Below are 21613 nucleotides of genomic sequence, written 5' to 3'. Positions count from 1 at the left end.
TCTGAGTAGCTGGGATTTTAGAAGTGTGCCACAGCACCTGGCTCTTTTGGTTTTGGTTGGAGCTGGGTGTTTGTGTGAGCTAAATAGTATACTGAGCTCCACCATCAGTGCTCATACACAGCCTTGTACATGAACATTCAGAATAGCATTACTCATAATGACCAAAAGTGGTGACAACGTAAATTTCCATCAGTAATGAATGGGTAAAACGTGGTTCGTATAGCTGGGCATGGTGCCATAGATCTATTATCTCAGTGCTTGGGAGGCTGAGACAGGAGGGCTGCAAAATTTGAGGCCAACCTGGACTACATAATGAGTTCCAGGCCAGCTTGGGCCACATGGCAAGATTTAGACCTATTTTGAAAAAGGCTGAATATTTGCTAATTTGGAAATACTGATCTGACTACTCTCCCATCTCATTTTTAGTTTTTAGAACCTTGATATTGTTGGTCCCAAATCTCTCCATCTCCTTTTTGAATATTAGGATTTTTAATCATTGTATCATTATTTCATTCTTTTGTGAAGGTGTGTGCTTGTGTGTGTGTGTATTGTGGTGTTGTGTTGTGGTGTTTATGCACTTGGCCATGTGTAGATCAGAGGAGAACATTGGGTGTCCTCTTTTGTTCATCTACATGTTTCCTTTAGATGGAGTCCCTGACTGAACGTGGAACTGCCGTTTTTGGTCAGACTGGCTGAGCAGTGAGCCCCAGTGATTCTCTGGTGTCCGCTCCCTACAGGACTGAGGTTACAGCCATGCTTGCCCACACCCAGCCATTCTACATGGGTGCTGGAGAGCAAACTCGGGGCCAGTCAGGCCCATATGCTTGTGTGGCAGGTGCTTTGACCTGCTGAGACATTTCTCATCCATTTTGTAGCCTTTCATTAGGTTCTTAAGTTTATTCTTCACAGGACTTGTCTGGGGTGTGTTGTATTTTGTTGAAAATGCACATGTTTTATGTAGTCATCTCATCCTACTCCCCCACCCTCTGTAGCTCAGGCTAGCCTGAGACTCAGGTGTTTAGCCTCATCTGAGATTGCAGGTGTGCACTACCATGTCCTGTTGTTTCTTATGTTCCCAACACAATAAGCACCATTACACATGTGTAACCTACATCAGTAGCCTCGGGGAACAAGCTGTCCAATACAGTTGGTCTCCTAAGATGGGCAGTTAGGCTGTTTTAAGGGGGCTGACAGATATTTTAATATAGATGTAAGCATAAGGGCTGAGAAAAGGTGTCTGAGAAAGACCTGCTCCAGAGCATGGGTGTGCGCAGTTGAGTTTCTAAAACAGCTGAAGGTTTTGTTTTGTTTTTAATAATTCTTTTGTACCTTTAGGATGCATTCTGATTTGAACTCTAGTTTTTTCTTGGATAACTTGGACATTTTTACTATTTTGGAGTCAAACATGAAGCATTTTTCCTTTTACATCGCTCAGTTTGGTGAAAATATTGTGACATAAAGTACCAGGTGCTGTAAGGAAATAGGTTATTCTGTGCCAAAGATGAGTGACTGTGACTGGGAACAAAGTGACCTGAATGGCATGCCTCATCTTGGAAAGGGTACAAAGCCAGATGTGCTCACACCTGCAGTCCTAGCACTTAGGAGCTGAAGGCAAGAGGCTTAGGAGTTCAAAGTTATCCTTACCTACATAGCAAGTTTGAGGCTGGCCTTGGCTACATGAGACTCATATCTCAAATCTCACCTTGTCCCCTTAAAGAAAAGACAGTACAAATAAAGAATAAAGGTTCTTATAAAATACTTAGGTGGGCTGATCAGGTAAACAGGCTATACCAAAGAAGGGAATCTATAGGATTTAAACCTTGAACACATTCTTAGATTTAGTAGATTAAGATCAGGTATAGAGCCAGGTGTGGTGGCCTATACTTTTCATCCTAGTTACTCAGAGGCAAAAGTAGGAGCATCTCCATGAGTTTGAGGTCACCCTGAGGGTACATAGTGAATTCCAGGTCAGCCTGAGCTAAAGTGAGACCCTACCTCGAAAAACAAAAAAGAAAAAAAAAGTCAGATACAGGTACTAGTAAATTCAGTCTTTAGTATTTAAAAACACATGCATGGGGGCTGGAGAGAGGGCTTAGCGGTTAAGCGCTCACCTATGAAGCCTATGGACCCCGGTTCGAGGCTCGGTTCCCCAGGTCCCACGTTAGCCAGATGCACAAGGGGGCGCACGCGTCTGGAGTTCGTTTGCAGTGGCTGGAGGCCCTGGCGCGCCCATTCTCTCTCTCTCCATCTGTCTTTCTTTCTGTGTCTGTTGCTCTCAAATAAATAAATAAATAATGAACAAAAAATATTTTAAAAAAACACACATGCATGGGCATTACAGGGTCTCATGCTACTGCAAACTAATGTCTAACAGGCTTTATGTGGAAGGCTGGGAGTTGAACCCAAGCCTTTAACCTTTGAGATATCTCCCTAGCCTCTGGGCTGAAGCAGTGCTCCTACCTCAGTTTCCACAGTAGTTGGAACTATATGCATGTAGCACACTGTGTGGCTCCAAGGTCTTTCCATAGAAAAAAGGTGATAGCTATTTCTTTAGTTCTGTAGTTCTATGACCTACATTAAAATCTTAGCTGTGCTGTTTGCTAGTTAAGTGTTCATGGAATATTTACCTCCCCATTTCCAGTGTCTCCATTAGTAAAGTGGGATAAATATGAGTTGATAAGCATTAAATAAGATCTGCTAATGTTTATCTTATGGTAAGTAACTTAAACTACTGGTTGTTTTACTTGTACTAGTGAGAAAGGTGTATTACTGAATTAGTGAGAAGTTGACATCTAGGGTTCTCCTTGAATATCCTGGTAGGTTCATTCTACTGAATAATTCTTTAAATACAGATAAAATGAAAATCTATCACAAATTTATATATTTTTAAATTTTACTTACTTGCATGTGTAAATTTGTGCAAATAACCATGTGTATGGGTATGATAAGGTCTCTTGCCACTGCAAATGAATAAATACCCAGTGTACGTGCAACTTTACATCTAGCTTTACGTGGGTGCTGGAGAATTGAACTATGGCCCATCAGGCCTTGCATGTAAGTGCCTTTAGCTGCTGAACCATTCCTCCAGTCCCTGAAATTACTTTTACAATTTTTGTGTGTTTGTTTGTTTTGTTTTTCAAGGCAGGGTCTCACTCTTGCCCAGGCTGACCTGGAATCCTGAGTGCTGGATTAAAGGCCTGCACCACCACACCTGGCTTTGTTTTTACAGTTTCTTGAGTTAGCATATAAAGAGTGTGTGTGTGTGTGTGTGTATGCCATTATATAATTTCTTTTTTTTCCTTTGCATTTTCAAGGTAGGGTCTCACTCTAGCCCAGGCTGGCCTTGAATTCATTCTGTAGTGCAAGACTGGCCATGAACTCACATTGATCCCCCTACAGTGCTGGGATTAAAATGTGTAGCTTATAGTTTCTTATTTATGTTGAGAGTGGAGAAAGAGACAGATAGAGAGAAAATGGGCATACCAGGGCCTTTAGCCGATGTAAACAAACTCCAGACACATGTGCCACCTTGTGTATCTGGCTTATGTGCATCCTGGGGAATCGAACCTGGGTCCTTTGGCTTCCTAGGCAAACACCTTAACCACTAAGGCATCTCTCCTGCCCTAAAGTTTCTTATTTAAATGCAGTTCTTTAAATGTTGAGATTCTTTATCTCTTTTGGGCCTATATCATGTACAAACAAGGCCATGTTGAGATAACTGGGGATGCAGCCCAGTGCTAGAATGCTCGCCTAGAGTCAGCAAGGCCTGGTGTTCGTCATAGTCCTAGAACATTAAAAAAAAATGAAAAGGTAAACACTATATGCAAATATATCAAGTGTATAAGCTCTTCCGAGTTTTGAACCTCTCAATAGACTGGCATGGTATGTTTCCAGCACTCTTGAGGTAGAGGTGACAGTCAAATTAGAGGTCAGCCTGGGCTACATAATGAGACCATCTCAAACCAATGACTGGGATGCAGTTCAGTGGTAGAAAGATTGTCCAACCCTGGGCCTAGGCTGGATCCCCAGCATCAGAAACAAACAAAGCCAGGCCTTAGCTGCTCTGTATTTCATTGAAGCCTAGACCAAAACCCAGCCTCAGTGAACACCTTTTTCCTGTTTTCTGGACCCAGACCTTTGCTTTTGCCTTGAGCTTTTAAGGTTAGGACCCACTCTGGTAGGAAATTAACAGGAAGAGAAGTAGGCTTTTCACTTTCGTCTGTCCCTCTCCTTATATGAAATACTCCAAAAACACTTTTTTTAAAAGCTCTTGAACATATTTATTATCTGGAATGCTGTCAATTCTGGAAACAGATGTCATTAGACAGATGAAAACCAAAGCAGGGTGGAAGCAACAGAACCTCTGATGCAATCCATTCCTTTATTTATTTTAATGTGTAATTGACTCGGACTCACCTGCATCTCATTCTGTAGCACCAGGCTGGCCTCAGCTCTTGGAGATCGTCCTAGTCCTACCTCAGCCTCCTGAGTGCTGGGATTAAAGGCACACCCAACCCAAGAAACTCTTGATACTTCCTATCCATTGAACTGATGTGTAGCAGAAGCCGTTCTTTTTTTTAAATTTATTATTTTTATTTATGTGAGAGAGAGAATGAAAGAGCACAGCAGGGCCTCCAGCCACTGCAAAAGAATTCCAGATGCATCCACCACCTTGTGCATCTGGCTTATATGGGTCCTGGGGAATCAAATCTGGATCTTTGTATTTGCAGGCAAGTACCTTAACCACTGAACCATCTCTCCAGCCCACATTCTTATTCTTTTTCTTTTCTTTTCTTTTCTTTTCTTTTTTTTTTTTTTTACAGTTTTTATTAAAAAGAGAAGATGGGAGAGAATGGGAGCATTAGGGCCTCTAGCCACTGCAAACAAACTTCAGTGTGGGTATTGGGCAATCAAACCTTGGTCCTTAGGCTTTGCAGGCAAGTGTGTTAACTGCTAAGCCATCTCTCCAGCCTCAGAAGCCATTCTTTTTAATATATATTTTTAAAAATTTTATTTACAATCAGAGAGGGAAGAGAGAATGGGCATGCTGGGTACACCAGCAGCTGCAACTGCAAACAAATTCCAGGCACATGCACCACTTTGTGCATCTGGCTTTACATGGGTGCTAGGGAATAAACTCGGGTCATTAAGCTTTGCAGACAAATGCCCAAGCCACTGAGCCATCTTTGCAGCCACAGAAGCCATGCTTAGTGATGGAAGGGGCCCTGTGTATGCTTTGTTCTCATTTTAGCCCAGCCTTAATTGTTGGCCTGATAGACTGCTGTTTTCCCCTTTTTGAGATGAGTAATAGTGGATTAAATGTAAAAATCCAGTATGAGGAATAAGGAGATGGCTTATCGGGTAAAAGAGCTTATTATGCAAGCCTGATGACCTGAATTCAGATCCCCAGAATTCACATAAAATCTGGTGTGGTGACAAGTATCTTTAAGCCCACCCTCCTATGGTGAGGGGGAGGAGAGACAGGAGGATCCCGCATGCTTGCAAGCCAGCTAGCCAGGCATTCTCAGGGTAAACAACAAGAGAACCTGCTTCAAACGAGTTAGAAGATGAGGACCAACACATGAGCTTATCCTCTGACCTATATACATGCACGTTGTAGTACAGATGCACCTACACTTACAGGAATGAACACACTCATGTCCTACACAACCATAATTGCATGAGCTCAGCGTGGTGGTATCAATAATCCCAGCATTCAGAAGGCAAAGGCAGAAAAGGCCAGCCTGGGCTGTGTACTGAGACTGTGTCTCAAAAATCACTTCTTGGCCTTTTGCTTCAGATCAAGTATAAGATAATCAAAAATCCAAGGTGAAATGCCTCAGAACATTCTTCTGTAGGCTACAAGGATGAAGGCTTAATCCATTTACCCCCTCAAAGGTATATGTGGTACACACCACAGGGCATGTGTGGAAGTCAGGACAAGTTTGAGGTGTCTGCTCCACCTTTTTAAAAAAAATACATTTATGGGCGTGCCAGGGCCTCCAGCCACTGCAAACGAACTCCAGATGCATCTCCCCATCCCCCCACCCCCACCACATCTGGCTTACCTGGGTCCTGGAGAGTTGAACCAAGATCCTTTGGCTTTGCAGACAAATGCCTTACCCACTAAGCCATCTCTCCAGCCCCAAGACAGGGTCTCTTCCTACTGAATGTGAACTGCCAGACTGCAAGTGAACATCAGACTAGCTTTGGATTCTCCTGATTCCACCTCCCCTTGTGGAAGTATTGGGATCACAGCTTCCACTTTCCATGGATGTTGGGAAATTGAACCCAGGCTGGCAGGCTGTGAAAGTGTAGTACACAGCTTCGGGTTGCTTTAGATGAACTTCCATACACAGTTATGGGAGGAAGAGAGATCCAAGGGAAGTTCCATAATGGCAGAAGTAGTTGCTCCACTTTCACAGGTCTAAGCAGGGAGAAGCCACAAGGCAAAAAACTCAAAAGCCACATCGCACAGCACACTTAACGAACTCCAGCATTTTGTATATCTTTAGACTGAAATTCCAAATCTACCTCCACACCTTAGGGCTAAACCCCAAGATCTACCCAGTGATATCCCCAGCCAGGTAGCTGAAAATCTAAAAAGTTTTAATAAACTGCAAACAAACATTCCAGACACCTTGAGCTTTATGTGGTTACTGGGGAATCTAACCTGGGTCCTTCAGCTTTAGGCAAGTGTCTTAACCACAAAGCCATCTCCAGCCCAGAAACAACTTTTAAAAGATTCATTTTAGCTGCGCATAGTGGTACATACCTTTAATCCCAATACTTGGGAAGTAGAGGTAGGAAGATGACTGAGTTCAGGGCTACCTTGAATCTCCCCCCCCCCCAATATATTATGGGTGTTTGGAAAGATAGCTTAGCACTGAAGGTGTTTGCCTGTGAAGTACAAGGACCCAGATTCAATTTCCCAGAACCCACATAACTCAGATACACATGGTGGCACATGCATTTGCAGTGCCTAAAGGCCCAGTGTGCCTATTCTTTCTCCCTTCCTCTCTCTCTCATAAATAAATAAGAAAAATATTATTTAAATGCAAATAAATTGTTTTTACAAGCTATAGTACTAAGTTGCAATACATTTAAGTATGTGTTAAATGTTATGAGAGCAACTTTGCTGAAGGTACTTTTTCTATTTTTTTCTTTTCTCCTTTATGTAAGGATTCCTAGATGAGGTTATGAAAAAGTATGGCAGTTTGGTGCCACTCAGTGAAAAAGATGTTCTTGGAAGATTAAAAGATGTCTTTAATGAAGACTTTTCTAACAGGTAATGTCAATGATGATGAAGGAAGCCCTTGAAAATAAAATTATTGGCACATATGACTTTAATTCAAAATCTCTGTTTCAGAAAACCATTTATCAATAAGGAAATTACAAACTATCGGGCAAGGCATCAGAAGTGCAACTTCCGCATCTACTACAATAAGCACATGCTGGACATGGATGATCTGGCAACCCTCGATGGTCAGAACTGGCTGAATGATCAGGTTAGTGCCTTGTGAGAGCCCAAGGTAGTGGGTAACTCGGGATACTTGTCATTCCATACAGTGCAGCCTTTGGCTTGACTTGTCCCATACCTTCATACCTTTTAGAAACGATGACTTCTATCAGTCTTTAATGAAGTGAGTCTTCCTAACTCCACAGTCTAAAGGGTTTTGTACTGGTGCAACTATCAGTGTGGCTTGTTCTGCTGAGACTGCTCTGGATTGTACAGGGTTAGTCAGCTGGTTTTACTTTTTACAGGTCATTAATATGTATGGCGAGTTGATAATGGATGCAGTGCCAGACAAAGTAAGTGAAAACTCCCTCCTCACGAGTGTCCTTATAGTAGTATAGTAGTCCTTTGTTTGCAAAGCCTGCCCATCCAGATTCAAGTCCTCAGTTCCCACATAAAGCCAGATGCAGAAAGTGGAGAATGCATCTTTGGTTTGCCTTGGCTAGAGGCCCTGGCACATCCATCCTCATGCATGCCCATTCTCTTTGTCTCTGTCTCTTTCTCTGGCTTGCAAATAAGTTTTAAAAAAAAAAAAAAAAAAAAAAAAAAACTTAAATAATTACTTGCTACTCTTTAGATCTCACATATGGACTGGATTATGTCTTGATCCTGTTCTCGCAGATCATTTCTGCTTACAATGGGTGTTGTTACATGCCTGTAATTCCAGCATTTCTGCTTGCAATTTTTGTGGTGGTTACATGCCTATAAGAAGTTTAGGGCTAGAGGGATGGCTTAGCTTTTAAGCCACTTGCCTGCAAAGCCAAAGGACCCTGGTTTGATTCTCCAGGACTCACGTTAGCCACATGCACAAGGGGATGCATGCGTCTGGAGTTCAGCAATGGCTGGAGGCCCTGGTGCACCCATTCTCTCTGTCAAATAAATAAATTAAAAAACAAAGATCAGAAGTTTAAGGTCATTTTGATGATATAGCAAGTTTGCGGACAAGTTGAGGTACCTGTCTCAATTTTTTTTTTTTTTAGGTCAACAAAGTCAACTTTTTTCTTATCTGGGTAGATATATATATTGGTAACTTGTAATTTTTTTTAGATATGTACAGCAAAGATCATATCACATTTTAAATTAAACTTAGTCTTAATTTCCTTAAAAATGTAAAATGGTACTTATATTATTAGTTACTCTTATTGCCGTGACCAAATAGCAGACAAGAAGCATCTTAAGGGAGGATCAGCTTCATTCAGTTTACAGTTCAAGGTTACTGTCCATCATGTCAGGGCAGGTATAAAGTAACTGGTCACACTGTGTTGCGTTGCAGTCAGGAAGCAGAGTGATGATCTGTTCAGATAGCTGTTTCCTTTCTATGACCCTACTCTGTGGAATGGTGCTGTCAGTATTTGAAGTTGGTCTTCCCATCTCAACCTAATCTGGAAAATTCCTCACAGTCTTAATTCATATTTTCTTTCTGAATACTCAAATACCTCATGGGCCAGGTGTGGTGGCTCACGTCTGTGATCCCAGCCTAGTACTGGTGAGGCTGAATCAGGAGACATGAGAATTGCAGCCCAACTTCAGTTTCAAAAGGAGACCCTTCTGATAGCACTTGTGATTTTAGGAAAGTATTTAATCTTCACTTAAAAATCACAAATTTGTAATGAGTTATAAATTGGTTCTGAGCCAAACATGATGGCACACACCTATAATGGAAGCACTTGGGAGGAAGAAACAGGATGGTCAGCTAAAGTTCAAGGCCAGCCGCTTGGTCAATGAAGAGAGTCCCAGGCAATCAAAGACTGTTATGAACCTTTACTACGAAAAGAAAAAGAAAGAAAGCAAAAAAAAAAAAAAAATCAGGAGACTTAACTGTCAGATTGTTGCATCAAATGCTCTCAACTATCAAAAAGTTAAGCTTTATTTTGGGTATTAATTTGACTTCCTTATCTCTACATTTAATTCCAACCTCTAAGGTAGTAGTTCCTAAAGTCTGTTCCCCAATCAGCAATATCAGGATTTACTGGAGACACACACTCCTGTTACGGCTCAGACATGGTGAACCAGGCGACAGGGTTGGCCAGCAATATTTAAAAGATGATTCTGATCCAGAGTCACTGCCACAGAGGCAACCACATATTCTTCTAATCTATGTTAAATGACATAGGTGTGTGCACGCGTGTGTGTGTGTGTGTGTATGTTTGGGAAGAGGTCAGCTTTGGGAGGGGAAAGGGTTCGAGGTAGGGTCTCACTCTAGCTCAGGCTAATCTGGAATTCACTATGTAGTCTCAGGGTGGCCTCGAACTCATGGCGATCCTCCTACCTCTGCCTCCCGAGTGCTGGGATTAAAGGCGTGTATCACACACCTGTCTGAGGGCAGCTTTTTGAGTCAGTCTTGCTGTGTAGCCCTGGGTATCTTGGACTTCATAATGTTACCTAGAATGGCTTTAAACTTTTGGTGATCCTCCTGCCTCTGTCTCCTGAGTGCTTGGGATTACAGGCAGGCACCACCATGCCCAGCTCTTGTGTGCTAGCATAGATAGAAGCTCACTAAGTAGCCCAAGATAACCTCAAACCCACTACGTATCCAAGTGTGGCATTGAATTTGGGGTGCTCTTGCCTCAGCATCCACAGTGCCGAGAGATTACTCCGTTTGTGTAGTTCTTAAGAAAAGAATTTGCGCCGGGCGTGGTGGCGCACGCCTTTAATCCCAGCACTCGGGAGGCAGAGGTAGGAGGATCACAATGAGTTCGAGGCCACCCTGAGACTACAGAGTTAATTCCAGGTCAGCCTGGACCAGAGTGAGACCCTACCTCGAAAAACCAAAAAAAAAAAATAAAAAAAGAAAAAAGAAAGAAAAGAATTTGCATTGTGGGGCTGGGGTCCTTGCTCACTGAATAAGTATGAACTGTGTTAGATCCTCAGTATCCATGTAGAAGGCTGGACCTCTGACTCCACTCCTGAGGTAGATGGAGATAGCAGAATCACTGGGGCTCACTGATCAGCCCGTCATACCAAAAAAGGAAAACAGTCCAGTGAGATTCTGTCTTAAGAAGGCAAGAGTGAAGCCAGGCGTGGTAGCGTACACATTTAATCCCAGCACTTAGGGGAAAGAAGCAGGAGGATCACTGTGAGTTCGAGGCCACCCAGAGACTACATAGTGTATCCCAGGTCAGCCTGCTCTGGGTTAGAGCAACACCCTACCTTGAAAAACCAAAAAAGAAAAAAGAAAAATTCATCTGCCACACATACTTGCATATGCCACACACACTTACTCAAAAAGAGAAAAAATATTGCATTAGAATAACCTAGAAGGTTTATAAAAATCAGTGGTTGCACCCTACCCTGTAGTTTCTGCTTTATCAGGCCTGGAGTGGGAACCTGAGAATGTGGATATTTGACAGCTCGCAGTTGATTGTGATAATCCTGGTCTGAGGCCTATACCATAAGAACCATGAGCAGTAAGGGAATAGTTGTAGCCTGTGAAGATGGTCACAACTAAAGTGAACATTTTTTTGTATTGTTTTCTTTGTTGAGGTAGGGACTTTTTCTAGCCCAGGCCAGCCTGGAATTCGCTATATAGTCTCAGGGTGGCCTAAATTCATGGCAGTCCTCCTACCTCTGCCTCCCAAGTGCTGGGATTAAAGGTATGCACCACCACACCTGACTAGAGTGAACATTTTAAGACTATATGGAGCTCTTGGCAAATATGCATGTGTTCCTGACTCCATCCCCCGCTCTGCAATAAATGTGTAAAATAGTTTGATGAATGGAGACAAACAAATCTTAAGCCAAGGATATAGGTGTTAATGCTCCTAGTGGCCAGAGTAATGCTCACAGATTAGAAATGATTATGCTGCCGGAGGGGTGGCTCAGCGCCCAAAGAACTGATTGTAGCCAGGCACAGTGGTGCATGTCTTTAATCCCAGCACTCTGGAGGCAGAGGTAGGATGATCTCTGTGAATTTGAAGCCACCCTGAGACTACATAGTGAATTCCACGTCAGCTTGGGCTAGAGTGAGACCCTACCTCAAAACACCAGAAAGGAAGAAAGAAATTATTGTGCCGAGGCCTTTTATAGTCTCCACATCCCTCAGACGGTGTTTTTTTTACAGTCTGTATCTCTGGAGTTACAGGCATCCATTTTTTCTTGTCTTCTTTCAACTTATTTATTTATTTTTATTGTTTTACTTATTTTTGGTTTTTTTCAAGGTAGGGGCTCGCTCTTGCCCAGGCTGACCTGGAATTCACTATAGAGTCTCAGGGTGGCCTCGAACTTATGGCAATCCTCCTACCTTTACCTCCTGAGTGCTGGAATTAAAGGTGTGTGCCACAATGCCCGGCTTCATTTCATTTTTTAATCACCTGATTTGGAGAGGTTAGTCAAGTTACCTGTCAACTTGATTGGATTAAGGTCAGCTGCTAAGCCCCACTCCAGTTCTGACTATAGACCACAGCTTTAAGGTCTTTCTAATGAAAATTTGGAATAGACTTGTAATGTTTTGTAAGTTTTCATGTAACATGTTTTCATCATTTCCTTCTCTTTATCCTGTTCATCTTCTGTTTTTCTTTTCTGTTTTTTTGTTTGTTTGTTTGTTTTGTTTTGTTTTTGTTTTTTAGGATTTTGAGGTAAGGTTGCACTGTAGCCCAGACTGACCTGGAACTCACCCTATAGCTGTAGGCAGGCCTCAAAGTCATGAGGATCCTCCTACCTCAGCCTCCCAAGTACATGTGGAAGACAGGATCTCACATTAGTCCAGGCTAACCAAGAACTCACTCTGTAGAATAGGTGGGCCTCAGATTCACTCCTACCACTTCCTCCCAAGTGTAGGAATTATAAGTATAAAATACCACATCTGGATTATCCAGTTTGAGATAGTCTCATGTACTCCAGGTACCATGGCCTTGAAAGATGACCGTGGCTGTTTGAACCAGGTGATCCCATACACTCAGGTGTTGTGAATGCTTGCACACTAGATGGCAGCAGTTTGGAAGGTGGAGGCTTGCTGGAGGAGGTGTGTTGCTGGAGGTGGACCTTGGGGCTCACTTTCCTGCTATGGCAGAGGGGATGTCCAGCCAGTGCTCATGCCATCATGGAGCTGCCCTTTCCTCAAGATTGCAAGCCAAAATAAACAACTTTCCTCCCACCAGCTGCTTTGGTCATGTGCATTGTCCCAGTAACCAGAAGGTAGCTACAGCATTGACCTCCTCCACACTGCTAGGATCATAATATGTGCCATTGCACCCTGTGTGTAACATGCTGAGACCTAACCCAGGGCTTTCTACGTGCTAGATAAACATTTCACCAACTGAGCTTACCTTTCCTCCCCCCTGCCAAAAAAAAGAAAGATGATCATTATGTTCAATATGAAGCTTTTCTGTTTGGGGTTTTTTTTTTTCCTCCTTTCTTTTTGGTGGGGGGAGGGAAAGAGGTTTATTTTGGCTTACATGCTCAAGGGGGAAGCTCTATGATGGCATGGAAAATGGCATGAGCAGAGGGTGGACATCACCCCTGGCCAACATAAGGTGGACAGTAGCAACAGGAGAGTGCCAAATACTAGCAAAGGGAAACTGGCTGTAACACCCATAAACCCGCCCCCAACCATTTTTAGTTTTGTTGAGGTAGGGTCTCTCTCTAGTCCAGACTGATCTGGAACTTGCTCTTTAGCCCCAGGCTGGCCTTGAACTCATGGTGATCCTCCAACCTCTCCCTCTCAAGTGCTGGGATTAAAGATATGCACCACCACACCTGGCTTCCCTTTTCCTTTTTTATTTGAATGTTCAAGCATTTTTTTAAAGCTTATTTATGAGAGAGAGAATGGGCACATAAAGGCCTTCAGCCACTGCAGAAGTACTCTACATACATGAGCCATCTGAGATATCTGTACTTATGTGGGTACTAGGGAATCAAACCTGGCTCCTTTGGTTTTGCAGGCAAGTGCATTAACCACTAAGCAATCCCTCCAGCCCTTTTTTTTTTGTAAGTTAACTTGAGTATAGCATATATAATCAGTTGCTTATATTCGGTGTCTGTTCTAGGTTCACTTCTTCAACAGCTTTTTTCACAGACAGCTGGTAACCAAAGGATATAATGGAGTTAAAAGATGGACTAAAAAGGTATTCTATTTTTTTATACTAAATTTAAAATGGATAGGCCTCTCTAGGTGGAAGAGTAAGAACTTTAATGTCAGTCAACCTAATCAGACCCTTCAATGTGACAGTTTTTAATATTAAATCATAATGCTTGATTGGATGTTCTGTGTGTGAATTGGAATGTGCTGTAACTGAAAAACCACCAAACTGGGGGAGTTCGTGATTGCACATTACTGTTAGCCTTAGATGGCTCATTTATTGCAAAATAAAGTGCTAGGTTAGGTTAGCTTAGTATGTAAAGTACTTTCAGTGACTACCAGAAACTGTTTGTTTTAAATTTTGTTTTATTTATTTATGTACTTATGAGAGACAGAAAAAGAGACAGAGAGAGAGAATGGGCACATCAGGGTCTCCAGCAACTGCAAATAAACTCTAGATGCATGCACCATCTTGTGCATCTGGCTTACATGAGTCCTGGGGAATTGAGCCTCAAACTGGGGATTTTAGGTTTCACAGGCAAGCGCTTAACTACTAAGCCATCTCTCCTGTGTCAGGTGCTGGGATTGTAATTGTTCTCTACTTTTCCTACTTAGAGACATTTAAGTCTTTTTATGTCCTATTTTTGGTATTTCATCAATATTAGCAAGTTCAAATTCAAGTCATAGGTGTAGAAATAGTGTGGTTTTAACTTTTGTTAGTGGATAGCGTTGGTGTGTGTGAGAGAATATCATTGACTCATGTAGCTCAGGCTGTCTCAAATCCACAATGTAGTCAATGCTGGCCTTTAAACTTATGATTCTCCTGCTTCCACCTCCTGAGTACTGGGGTTATAAACCTGTGCCACAGTGTTTAACATGCTTTTCAGTTTTGTAATCCTAATATTTTTGTTTCTGTTTTGTTTTTCAAGGTAGGGTCTTGCTGTTAGCTCAGGCTGACCTGGAATTCACTATGTAGTCTAAGAGTGACCTTGAACTCAAACAATCCACCTACCTCTGCTTCTCAAGTGCTGGGATTAAAGGCATGCACCACTATGCCCAGCTCAATCCCAACTTTTTTTTTCTATGTGAGAAAGCAAGACAGAGAATTGCACACCAGGGCCTCCAGCCACTGTAATCGAAAAATAGACACTTGTGCTATGGGGTGGTACACACCTTTAATCCCAGCCCTCAAGAGGCAGAGGTATTTCATTGTGAGTGTGAGGCCACCCTGAGAGTACATAGTGAATTGCAGGTCAGCCTGGACTACAGCAAGACCTTACCTTGAGGGGGTGTGAGGGTTAAGAGGGCTGGAGAGATGGCTTAGCAGTTAAGGCCTGCAAAGCCAAAGGATCCAGGTTTGATTCCCCAGGACCCACGTAACCCAGATGAACAAAGTGGCACATGTGTCTGAGTTTTATTGCAATGGCTGGATGTCCTAGCATGCCCATTCTCATTCATTCATTCATTCATATTCTCTCTCTCTCTCTCTCTCCCCCCCCCAAAAAAAAATAAAATAATAAAAAAGAAAGTAAGTAAATTGGGCTGGAGAAATGGCTTAGTTAAGGCACCTGCTTGCAAAGCCTAAGGATTCATGTTCAACTCCTCAGGTCCCACGTAAGTCACACACGAGGTGATGCAAGCACATGATTGTACATAAGGTGGTGCATGCATCTGGAGGTCTTATTTATAAAATGGGAATGCCTAAGGTATTTGTTGTGAGGATTAAATGAAAGTATATTGTACACACAGTAAAATGATTTATATTATTAGTTACCACATGTGCATTTCAGTTCTTTAAGTTGGAAATCCAAATACTGGGGATTTTTTTTTTAAAAGAAAGTGCCTTTTTTTTTTTAACTTATTTGAGAGACAGAGAGAAAGAGAGAGAATGGGCACACCAGGGCCTCCAGCCACTGCAGTCGATCTCCAGATGCATGCGCCCCCTTGTGCACGTGGCTTACATGGGCACTAGGGAATTGAAGCTGTGTCCTTAGACTTCATAGGCAAGTGCCTTAACTGCTGAGCCCCTAGTGGGAACTGTTTTAACAAAATTGGAAAAAGAAAGGTCTTTTTATAAAATAGATTGCTAATTGCATTAGCAAGATTAAAGTATTGGGTAAATTGATAGCTCATTCATAGAATTTTCAGTTTTTGATAAACCTTATGGTTTTTACTCATTATTTCTTTTAGTAAATGTATTCCCTACTGATAAAATGGTAACAAAATCAGGAATTAAAATGCTGATACAGATTTCTTACTCTTTATAGTGGGAAGGAAGTAGATATTTCTGGACTTGCTAAATTATAAAGCAAAGAACAAATCACACAATTTGCATTGACTCCAGGTCACACACCCATCATACCATCTTCCTTGCAAAACTTAGTTCTTGTCTCTCCTCCTTTTCACTTCCTTTACCCTGTGCATAGGATGGTCTTATGCATGTAAGATTCACTTCTCGTTTATGTACTCTCTTCTCTTCCTCTCTCCTCTTGCCCACCCCTCCATAGGGTTGCTTTGTGTAGCCTAGGCTGGTTTTGAAGTCATCTCCTTTTCATTGCCTTCCCAGTACTTGCTTTACAGCCCTGTGCCATTCATCCTGGTTCCTCATCAGTATTTTCCTTTCTAGTACTTTTTACCGCATGATCTATAGGACTCCTTTATTGCTTCTCTACTAGAATGAACTTAGCATGAGACCACCTTGTTTTATGTAGGAATGCTAGAGCATTGAGTAATTTCCAGGACAGAAAAGGTAACTACTGATAAGAACTAAAACTATACTCCACATTGCTGGTGTATACTCTATGGTATGGTGGTGCACTCTCATAATCTCTATACTCATGAGACTTGGGCAGGCCAGAGGAGAGCTTGGGTCCCTTCTGTGTGCTTAGTCATGCCCACTTTGTATGTGGGTCCTGGGTAGCTGAGCCATATTTTAGCTTAGTAGTTACAAGCATAAACATTAAAGATAAACTTGGGTTCACATTATGGTTCAACACTTCCTAATTTTATGACCTTCAGTGGATAAAAAAAACCAGTAAATGAAAGCTGTTTGTTGTTGGTTCTTTGGTGATGGCTTCACTCTATTTCTTTTCTCTTCATCAGGTGGATTTATTTAAAAAGAGTCTTCTGTTGATTCCTATTCACCTGGAAGTCCATTGGTCTCTCATTACTGTGACACTCTCTAATCGAATTATTTCATTTTACGATTCCCAAGGCATTCATTTTAAATTTTGTGTAGAGGTAAGTTAATAACCAGCCTATCTCATTTATCTTGTGATTGACCAAATTGTATCATAGCTCTAAAATTGAACAGCGGAAGACAGTCCCCAGAAGTAAGTGTCTGTTCAGAGAGTTCTCCAAACTTCTGTTCAAGACAAAGAACTATAAGAGGGCTGTTTGAGCCAGGAAAGGAAGCTGCCAGGAGCCGCACTTCCTTGGAGAAATGAGCACCCTATCAGATTCTGTCTGCATCATCTGTGCTTTTCCTGTAAAACTGCCTCTTGAATTGAGTTAGAAACTATTCCTTTTTTCTTAGAGTGGATTTTTTTCTTTTTAATTTTAGAGCTAGAGAAGGACTGAGATAATTGGCACACCAGGGCCTCTGCCACTGAAATTGAACTCCAGACGCGTGCGCCACCCAGTGGGCATGTGCAGCCTTGCACTTGCCTCAACTTTGTATGTCTGGCTAACATGGGATCTGGAGAGTCAAACATGGGTCCTTAGACTTCTCAAGCACCGTAACCATTAAGCCATCTATCCAGCCGTGATTGGCTCTTTTTTGAACATTTTATTGATTTGAGAGAGAGAAGGAAAGAGACAGAGAAAATGGGCACATCAGGGCCTCTAGCCACTTCAAAGGAACTCCAGATGCATGTGCCACCTTTTGCATCTGGCTTGTGTGGGTAATGGGGATTGATCCTGGATCCTTAGGCTTTACAGGCAAGTGCTTTAACCACTAAGCCATGTCTCCAGCCCCCTGATTGGCTCTTTTTTTAAAAAAATATCTATTTATGAGAAAGAGATGGACATGCCAGGGCCTCCTACCACTATAAAGGAACTCCAGATGTGTGTGCCATTTTATGCATCCTGCCTTATGTGGGTTCTGGGGAATCAAACTCAGGCCATCAGGCTTTGTACACAAATGCCTTTAACTAAGCCATCTCCCAGCCCATACAGAGGGAGAGAATTGACGCATCAGGGCCTCCAGCCTCTACAAACTCCTTGTGTGTGTGTGCCACTTTGTGCATATGGTTTTACTTGGGTACTGGGATGTTGAACCTGGGCCAGCAGGCATTACAAGCAAGTGTCTTTAACCACTGAGCCATCTTTAGCAAGCTTTAGCTCCTATATTTAAAGTACCTTCTGTAGAGTAAGTCATAATCAGCTCATATTAATAACAGTATTGGGAAAAACAACAGAAACATTAGGTTTCTAGGTAGACAGTGTGACTGAGAACAAAAGGCCATTCATAACATGATCAAAGCATAAATTTGCTCAGGAATATTCCCTAATGAGAAATGTAGAAAAACTCCTACGGCTTGACAGTTTGGAGGAAATGTGAGTAAGTGGAGAGGGAGAGTAGGTACAAATTTGTGAGGGATTTTGTTTTGTTTCTCTAGACTAACCTCAAACTCAGCCTTCTTCCAGAGCTTTCTGAGTGCTGACACCACAAGTTTAGGTCACTGTTGCATGCTCCAACTAGTCTTCCTTTCCTCCCTTGTCCCCTCCCTTCTGTCCCCTCCCCAGAGTTTGCAATGGATAGGCCACTCTTTTTTAAAAAAGGGAATAAGGGACTGGAGAGATGGCTTAGTGGTTAAGCACTTGCCTGTGAAGCCTAAGGACCCTAGTTCGAGGCTCAATTCCCCAGGACCCACGTTAGCCAGATGCACAAGGGGGCGCATATGTCTGGAGTTTGTTTGCAGTGGCTGGAGGCCCTGGCACGCCCATTCTCTCTCTCTCTCTCTTTCTCTGTCTGTCACTCTCAAATAAATAAATAAAATTTTTTTTTAAAAAGACATAGCTGCAATTTTTTTTAAAGGGGGGAATAAAACACCACCCTGCATCAGTGGGCTGGAATGGCTGCTCAGTTGTAGAGTACCTGGTCTAGCAATGGAAGATTCTTGAAGACTGGTTGGGAGGAATTAGATGTCCATGAAGGTGTAGGAGACTCCAGGCTTGTGGACCCCAGTTTTCAGTTCTTACCCTGTTACCAAAGAATTGAAAATGTGGATTCAGAAAAGGGTAGATTACAAGTTATGAGGTTTATTTCTGGGAGTTATGATCCATAGCAAAAGCAAAGCAGGAGAGCCCAAGCCAAAGGATCTCCTTTGAACAGGGAGGGGTCAAGGAAGATCAAAAGAGAGACCACACATGTAGCAAAGCAGGAAAGCACCCAAAAGGAAACAAGGAAGTGCTGCCCCTCTGGGAAGGGGAGGGGAGACCAAAGAGATCCCTCTTTGGGAAGGAGCCAAGAAGCTAGGACCCTGAGGCAAGAAGAGGAAGAAGCAACTTCCACACTTTTATATGGGTCAAACATCCAGTTAGGATGAGCCTTATCATTTGACTCAGGCATGTAAGGGGGAAACCAGATAGGTTAGTGGGCTCAGGAGGCTGGCTCAGGAAGGGCCAGTCCACAGGTGTGGTAGGAGACTTGAAGCCAGAAGCTGCTGAATAGTGTTGCTTGCAGCCATCTTGGATGAGATTGCATTAGACTTTGGTGGTAGTACTTCCAGGGCAGACAAGGTGGCATCCATGTTTCTGTTAGTCCCTGCCTAACTACCTACCAGAAAAAAAGGATGTCGTGCACCTAACCCATAACACTAGCAAGTTCAAAGTCCTAGGATTGATTTCCAGCATTAAAATAAAAATCTACATTATCTTTATCTCCCCCACCCATTAAAAAAGTTCATTAGTACTCAAATGTTTCTATGTGATTGTAAGGAAATAAATATATAAATATTTCCTGGTGGTCTGTAACAGTTAACTTGGCCACTTAAGGGTAATTGCAGTGGTAGCAATAATAATCAGTTCTGAGTGCCTTTCACCTTAAAAACTACATATCCTGGCTGGTTATGTTGGTTCACACTTTAATCTCAGCACTGAGACTGAGGCTGGAGTAGGATTACTGTGAATTCAAGGCCAAACCAGTCTGGATTGTGGAGTGAGAACCTTTCTCCAAAGCAAAACCAAACAGGGCTGGAGAGATGGCATGAGGCCTCTTGGGCCAGAGACTGCCAAATTCCACTCCCCCCAGACCTACATAAAAAGTTGGACATAGCTACACATCTGCAACCCCAGTCTTGGGGGAGGGGATGCATGGAGAATAGAAAATTCCTAGCTGACAGATAACAGTTCAAGGTTGAGGAAGAGGACCCATCTCACAGAAATATATGGATGAGCAAAAGTGATGCCAGCTGTTCTTCTCTAGCCTCTGCACATACATGTATGGGATGTGTGCATGCGTCACACACAACACACGAACCCCCCAACATATCTTACTGTATACTTCTTGATGTCTATAGCATAAAAATTCTTGTATATTTACATAGATGGGACATGTACTAGGATGTTCATAGTAGCATTTATAAGAGTAAGAAATAACCCAATTTTTTTTTTATTTTAGAGGAAGAAAATTGGTGTGCCAAAACCTCAGCCACTAAAATTGAACTCCAGACGCTTATGCCACTTAGTGGGCATGTGCAACTTTGCGCTTGCTTCATCTTGTGTATCTGGCTTATGTGGGATCTGGGGAGTTGAACACAGATCCTTAGGCTTCTCAGGCAAGCACCTTAACCACTAAGCCTTCTCTCCAGCCCAAACCTAAATTTCTAAGTGTGGAAGGACAGGTCTATAATCTCAGCATGTAGGAAGGTGAGGTTTTCAAGACCATCTTTGGCTACACATCTCAGAAGCACAAAGGGGTTGAGGATGTAGCTCATTCATTGGTAGAGTACTTGTCTAACATGCTGCAAGCCCTAGGTTGTTCCCATGTCATCGGATTAAAAACACTTAGAAACAAAAATTCACAATCTAAATTTACTTTCAGCAAGAGACAAGCTAAATACAATAGTAACCTTTACTATCAAACTGATCATAGCAGTTAAAAGAGAATATAGTGTGTATAGTCCATAAGATTACACAGAAAGATCTCCAAGACATAATTGAGGGGTTTTTGTTTTGTGTTCCTACAGTACTCGAATATGAATCCAGCATCTTATACATGCCAGGCAATGTTCCACTGCTGAACTGTGCCCTCAGACCCATAGCTGAGTTTTTAAATCCTTTTACAGCAGAATGATACAGTAAAATATTTACATGGGGAAAAATTCATGTGTGCATTCACGCGTGCATGCATACACACACACTTTGCGGTACACAAAAAGATGGGATGGCAAGGCTTAGTGATACATGTTTATAGAGCTAATTACTTGGAGATGGGATAACCAGTTGAACCCAGGAATTTAACATCAGCCTGGTTCTGAGACTTATCTTTAAAACAAAATGGACTGGATGCAATTTTGATTTTCAGTGTTTGCATTTTGCTAAGAGTTCAAAGGAGAAGGACTAACAGTTAAAGAGAATTTTGCCTATCGCTTCTTGGCCTTTTGGTAAGATCAAATGTGGAGAATTTTGCCTTACATGAGATATTTTAATACTTTAGAAGGAGAGTATATTATTCTATTACTTGTATGATTAAAATTGAAATTAAAGAAGCTGATATGATGGCTTAGTGGTTAAAGCCATTTGCTTGCAAAGCCTAACACCTAGGTTCAATTCTGTTTTACCTACATAAAGCCAGATGCACAAAGTGGCACATGCACCTAGAGTTTGTTAGCAATGACAGGAGGCCTTGATGTGCCCATACTCACTCTATCTGCCTCTTCTCTCTCAAGAATATTTTTAAATTTTTTAACTTAAAATTAAGGTCAAGTTTTCAAAATCCAAATTTGTGGTTCTTATAAACAAATCCTGACTAAACTCAAACATATTCCTCCTGAACCTAGATAGAATTCAATATCTCCACTCCAGAAGAAGCTCATTCAATATTGGGCATGAGTGTGTTTTCCAGTTAACTTCCCTAA

At 42.1% G+C, this 21613-nt stretch overlaps 1 protein-coding gene across 2 annotated transcripts in view; it reads left to right on the top strand.

The window, feature by feature from the left end:
• Senp5 (SUMO specific peptidase 5) overlaps positions 1–21613 on the top strand; it is a 44988-nt gene that overhangs the window by 15660 nt on the left and 7715 nt on the right. For both annotated transcript variants that reach the window (XM_045151287.1, XM_045151286.1), the window contains exons 3-7: positions 7183–7288; positions 7370–7508; positions 7765–7812; positions 13501–13578; positions 16635–16772. In XM_045151287.1, the coding sequence (XP_045007222.1) occupies positions 7183–7288; positions 7370–7508; positions 7765–7812; positions 13501–13578; positions 16635–16772 (509 nt within the window). The remainder of the gene's footprint in view (positions 1–7182; positions 7289–7369; positions 7509–7764; positions 7813–13500; positions 13579–16634; positions 16773–21613) is intronic.

This window comes from Jaculus jaculus, chromosome 5 (assembly GCF_020740685.1).
Source record: "Jaculus jaculus isolate mJacJac1 chromosome 5, mJacJac1.mat.Y.cur, whole genome shotgun sequence".
In the NCBI taxonomy this organism is placed as follows: Eukaryota; Metazoa; Chordata; class Mammalia; order Rodentia; family Dipodidae; genus Jaculus; species Jaculus jaculus.
The sequence above is the reverse complement of the archived record's forward strand: the minus strand, read 5'-3'. Positions and strand labels throughout refer to the sequence as shown.